A 5,884-nucleotide genomic window follows, 5' to 3' on the forward strand; every position below is an offset into this window, starting at 1 on the left:
TAAACATATCTGTGGGGAGTGATGAGGTCGGAGCCTAGACATAATATAACTATACTATACTGCTGTAATTAACATTTCAAACGTGAGTTGTCTGACTGAACTAAACTTTAACTATAGCGTTGTCACATTATATACGTGATTTATTTTTCAACATTGATTTTGAACGGTTTTGAAAGGTCAGCTCAGAAAACACCTCTTTTTCTGAGCTGACCTTCTCTGACCTTCTCTACTTCTAGAGTGCATTAAAAGTTATTGTTTTTTTCCCATATGCAAGGTAGTGGTCGTGTTTCCATGCCACAACTTCACTGTAGACACCCCAGCATTTTTCCCAGAGGTTTGCAAGATATTGTAAAAATAAGCGAACTAAACAGAAAGAGATTGTTTTTTCTTAGTTCCTGAACAATGGAGATACATAGTTTTCACAGTACAGCACTGATAAATGGAGACATAATAAAGAAAACTACAGTAAACAAAGTGATTTTTTTAATAAAATGTTTATTATTACCTTTGTATTATTTTCTGTATACAAGAATGTGTAACAAAAGCCAAATAAGCAATCCATTTTAGTCTTTTAAAAATGGTAAGGCATGTCTGCTTGTATAACCATCAACTTCAGTTCCCCCAAAACACTTCAAACACCGTGCACCGACAGCTCCAAATATCTTAATGTGCTCCATAGTTATCTGATTTTGCAAATCACAACAGTACCACACTCACAGCATATGTTTTAGCAAAAGTGCAGCAAACGATTAACATCAAAATGACCTTGCATAACACATTTTGTTCTAAACATTCTGTAAAAAAACTTCAGTCAACCAGGATTTTATTCTTTTTTTTTTTTCAATTTTTTCAAATGCCAAAGAGAATGAACGAGACAAAAGAAAAAATACATATGGCTCACCGACAAATTAACTTAAGCACTGAAGCATCTCAGACAGTGATACTGTATGTCTGACCAGGATAATGTAGCTTGTCAGGAGAGACAGAGGAATACACAAGGCAGTGGAAAATGGCATGAACATTCCTCTCGTTGTAATGAGAGGAGACTGTTGTTTGTACCGATACAAGCTCTTTGGAAAAATTCAACCTACTTCTGAAACAGAATTTTTTTAATGTACTTTCTTTCAGGAACACCAGTAAAGACCTGCCTTAGCCTTACTCATCCAAAACTCTTGTTGAAATCACAAATCGTGTAGAGGCGCTTACGGGTGCATTGGACCTTTTGTATGGCTGCAGATGCTGACTGAGTTTTTACACTTTCAAAAATGTAGTCGTTAAGCCTCAGTGAGGAGGCAGCCGTGCCAAAGCTTAAACAATGCCAGTATCTGAAGCCAGACGGCTAACTTCCTGCCTTGTTATTGAACACACACACTGTACTGATTGTTCCGCCTCACTTCCAACCCTGACTCAGAAATATCTGCTTCCACAATGTTCTTTAATACTTGTAAACTGAGTTTATATATTTGACTGCAGCAATATAACACAGTAACTTGCACTTCTAATCAACTTTTCTCATCCTGTTGTATATTTATTTCATTTACCAATTACAGAATGGTGACACAAAGGTGAGATGAATGCAACTCTGTTACTGCCCAATTAAATCAATACGACAATGCACTTTATGCCAAAATAAAAGTGCTGACAAAACATCTATTTGTGTTTTAGTTCTAAAAGTCAGAGCGTTCTGCAACAGGTGTAGATATATTCTCTGAGCAATGTAAACGTTTAAACCTAAAATTTAAATATCACGGTCCCATGTAACAGAGCATGATTTTTACATGAAACCTCCTTCAGTGCAATTATCTGCTATCCAGGACTGTACTCCTGGGTGGGGGAATCCTAACCGATCAGGATAACCGTTGCTGCACATCAGCACTGACAGCTAGTTACTTTAATTGTATTTTATTCAATATTCAGCAAGTTATAAATAGTTACTGCTGGACATCCATCCTGTTTAACTACCTCCCATCTGTCTCATCTGTCTGACCCCCTGAAACAGCACCAGTCAGTGCTTTTGCTAATGAATTGAACACAGTTGGTGGTGGGCTCTCTGTGCTCATGTTAAGATACCATGATCTGGCAGAGGCCACATGGGCAAACCAAAAATATCCAAGAGAAAATGGCACTAGACTGTAACCCATATAACTTCTGTATAAACACCATTTTAGATTTTGAGAGGTGAGTAAAATGTGTTTGTGTGTTTAGTTTCCCCTGCACCTCCTCCTGTTCATCTTATCTCATACAGGCTTTGACCTTGAATGGGCTCAAAAGGCTTGCTTAGTCACCCCTGCTGTATGCACAGATATCTGTATGTACTTTTTTTAGCCAATCAGCCAATTCACTGACCCAGATCTTAAAAATACTTATTGCCTTCTAACCAAGCATCTACTTTCATATAGACTGAATGAGTAACAGGGACAACAATATGAATTTGATGAGATGAAGATGGCCTCCTTCCCCTCAAGTATCACTGTGTAGTGGAGTATGTGGCTGGATGAATGGTACATGGCCCCATTTTAGCTCTTTCCACACCTCAACTTATGTTGAGGAGGTCTCCCACTTTTCCGCTGGTAACCACTTCTCAGCAGATTATGTTCTTAGTTGTCATCTCTCAATTCTGCTGCCTGGCTTTACTGTTGAGTACTGGTTCACTTTTTTCGCATCCATTCCTAAGACTATCTTGGTTTCCTTTTAGCATCCTGGACTGTGTGTAAAGTAATTCCTTTATTCCTTTATAATTTTATTACCGATGTCTTCCTCTTCAGTGACTATGTCTTGGTTGTGATACTGATATTAATATGTTGGTAGTGATGGTTTTCACAATATCTTAATACTAGCTCGAGTCTACTCTAGTCAAGATGTTGAGATGACGTAAAAGAGCAGCAGTCAAACTTTTAAACGATGGAAACCATGTGGAAAATGTGATGGAAATGGGCATTTATGTTTGTTTCATGCATTTTTAGGAAGGTTTTTGTTTTTCGACTCTCTTTCCATTGCACTTTCATTGCATTTTGTTTTAATCTATACGCCAACTTTTGACCTCAGCACAGAGTAAAAATGTTTTAACAATATCTGGTGTTTTCAGTTTTTAATTGAAAATATACAAAAAACTGGTTGATGGAAACACACTGTCTGTCCATGCATTGGTTTACTACACTGGGCAGTTTGACAGTGGGGAGGACCTCAATGTTGTCTTTCCTCAGGCTTCGGTTGGATAGAAGCCTGCCGCATTTTGCAATTAAAGTTTACGCATCATTGGTTTAATTGTATCATGCTAGTTTTGGTGGAAGGCTGCTGTTTAGTCACCTTCTCCTAAAGCAGTTTCTGCAGGGAGTGAGGCAGCAGAGGTCAAATGGTTGTCCATCTGTTCTGCAGTGGGAGCTGCCTGTGGTGCTCGGGGGGGGTCTCTCTTCTGAGTCATGTGAGCCCACTGAGGCAAGATTTCCCTTAAGGTGCTGTCTGTGAAGACAACCAGATTGCTGATGCAAAATGTGGCAATGTGGATATCAGTCTACTCTAGTTGTGTGCTCATTTGAAGGGACCACAAAAGCACTGCACTTCACCCGCACCTGTCATTTGTGCCTAAGAACATCAGATATTTTTTCAGGTTTTGGAGGGTGCAGATTAATGCTATTTTCTCTCTCGCCTCATGCTGGCTTATGCTACAGGAAGTGTGTGGTCTGAGATGCTCACAGCTGCTGTCACTTTGTCACAGCGATGGATTTGGGGGAAGGCCCCTATTAAGACAAGAGCCGTGCTTATTGGCTATATGAAAGCATTTCAGGTGCTTATGAGCTGATGGGATTGGATCCTCCAGCCACACTCCAGCATGAGGGTGGCTGCCTCAACAGCCCTCTTTTGTGGAACAGTGAACATTTGCCCCTTTGTTTGTTTCTATAATATCCCTGCAACATTTCTGGGACCTGTCTTTTCTGTGTAACAAGAGGTCACAGCCATCAAGTTATGTTGGTGGGGTGCAAACTATTGGCTTTGCTCCTTGAAACCTCTAGAGCCTGTTTGAGGTCAAAACCTGTAGGAGATGGAATGAAGGTGAATGAATAGTAACCCTAGTTATGAGAGTACAGTCAGAGCCCTCAAACCTTGGCACCTTGCTTCTTTTGCTGGCTTGGTACATGCTCTTAAGAAAAATTACCACTCATACAACCTGTAGTTTTTAGGTTTTAGGGGTGGTTCTGATTGGCCAAATCTTAGGTTGGAATTAGGTAAACCTGCAGCCCCAGTCAGAGGGCTGCATGTGAGCTCACAGGACTAGGGTTACAATGAATGGGTAACCTTTCTTATGTGTTATATAAACAAATGACATAAACAAACACAATAAATCATAATCATAAATTATTAAAGCAAGGGAGCCAGGAAAATAAGTCAAAATGTTAACACTTACCTAATATTACTAATAGTCCTCTGAGAAATAAAAAGGATGTTGAGTATCCAAACTGAAAAGAGTAAATCAGGTAACTGAATATTGTTAGCAGGCAATTGTAGTATAATGGCTTAGTGTTGTTGCAAAAACTCTCTTTTTTTCATTTTACACATGATCAAATTGTTTGTAAAAACAAATATTACATTTATTTAAAAAAATTAAGCGATTAACTAAACCAGTAAGATTACATTACAGTACCTTCCAGTGAAATACATACTGCAACTGTTTATAAGTACAATACAATCAGTTAAATGATCTGAAAATATAGATCTTCTTTCTCTATGGGGTGGATGTTTCCTGTAGCTTTATAAACTTATGAAGCCAACAAAAATAATCTGTGCAAAGTAGTTCTCTTAGTGCAGTACATTAGCACTTTTTTAGAGATAATTAAATGTGCAACTATAAAGTGGCTGTAAGAACTGCTGCTTCCTGAAGCCACACTGATATGACCAAACGGGAAACCAGGTGAACTGCTAGCACTTTACAATCCTGTACCAACCAATCCAAAACTGTGTAGCCTGCATTTAAAAAAAAAAAAAAAATAATGTTTTTTGTCAGTTAACATCATTTCCATGCATGCACACAGTAAGACTTTCTCCTTTTTGTTTGAGGGGGACAAGACTAATAGGATAAAATGGATTTTGTCTCGTTTTCACAACTTCATCATACAAAGGAAAAGAAAAATAGATTCCCCTTTTATCTGAAAAATCAGATCCAGTGGTTTTCACTGTCTAAAACAGAAGCATGTTCTTCAAACCCCACTTTAGAATAATGCGAAAATACCACATTATCTTTTTTCAGAGATGTGAAAGCTGGTTCATTGATGGCACCAAGCATTCTTTGGGGGACGAGCAGGATGCAGCACTGCACAAACTTCCAGTCCTACCATACCACACAGTAAGTTCTCGACAGGTTTCCAGAAGGTTCTACATGTCCAGTGAGGGAACAGCAGTAGAACTTGCTGTTGAACATACTGTATGTAACAGTATAAAAGTCAGTGATCAGGCCACACCCATATATTATCTCCATTGAGTCTTCATTGCCCAGAGTGGGATTGTGAGGGCGACTATCACCAACATTAGGGAAGGTCCGCGAGAAAGTGACTTGCCTGCGGCTGCTGCTGCTGCACGTTCATCACTTCTGTCGGCTCCGATCACAGGAGCCTCTGTTCCAACAAAAACAAACTCTGTTGTGCAGCCGTCAGAGCAGCCGCTGCCACTGCCAGAACTGCTGCCCTCGTCACCTGAAGCAACAAAATCACACAAATTAAAATTTACATTAAAAACAATACCATCACAAGCAGCTATTAGTTTGGTCCATGGCAATGTGGAAGTGAGATTATAGTATAAGAAATAGAAGAGTATAATATAGAATCAAGCACTGGTCACCAGAAAGCAGCACAATGAAACTCATCCATGCATTCTAGTAGTGATATTGGTGGTG

At 39.2% G+C, this 5,884-nt stretch overlaps 1 protein-coding gene across 1 annotated transcript in view; it reads right to left on the reverse strand.

Moving 5' to 3' along the window:
* Nucleotides 1-478: 478 nt before the first annotated feature.
* Nucleotides 479-5,884, reverse strand: part of gpc6a (glypican 6a) — a 127,817-nt gene continuing 122,411 nt past the window's right edge. The window contains exon 9 of the mRNA XM_035652098.1: nt 479-5,684. Within this exon, the coding sequence (XP_035507991.1) occupies nt 5,461-5,684 (224 nt within the window). The 3' untranslated portion in view covers nt 479-5,460. The remainder of the gene's footprint in view (nt 5,685-5,884) is intronic.

Source organism: Morone saxatilis, unplaced genomic scaffold (genome assembly GCF_004916995.1).
Source record: "Morone saxatilis isolate NCDOM2014 unplaced genomic scaffold, NCSU_SB_2.0 Contig11, whole genome shotgun sequence".
Taxonomy (NCBI): Eukaryota; Metazoa; Chordata; class Actinopteri; family Moronidae; genus Morone; species Morone saxatilis.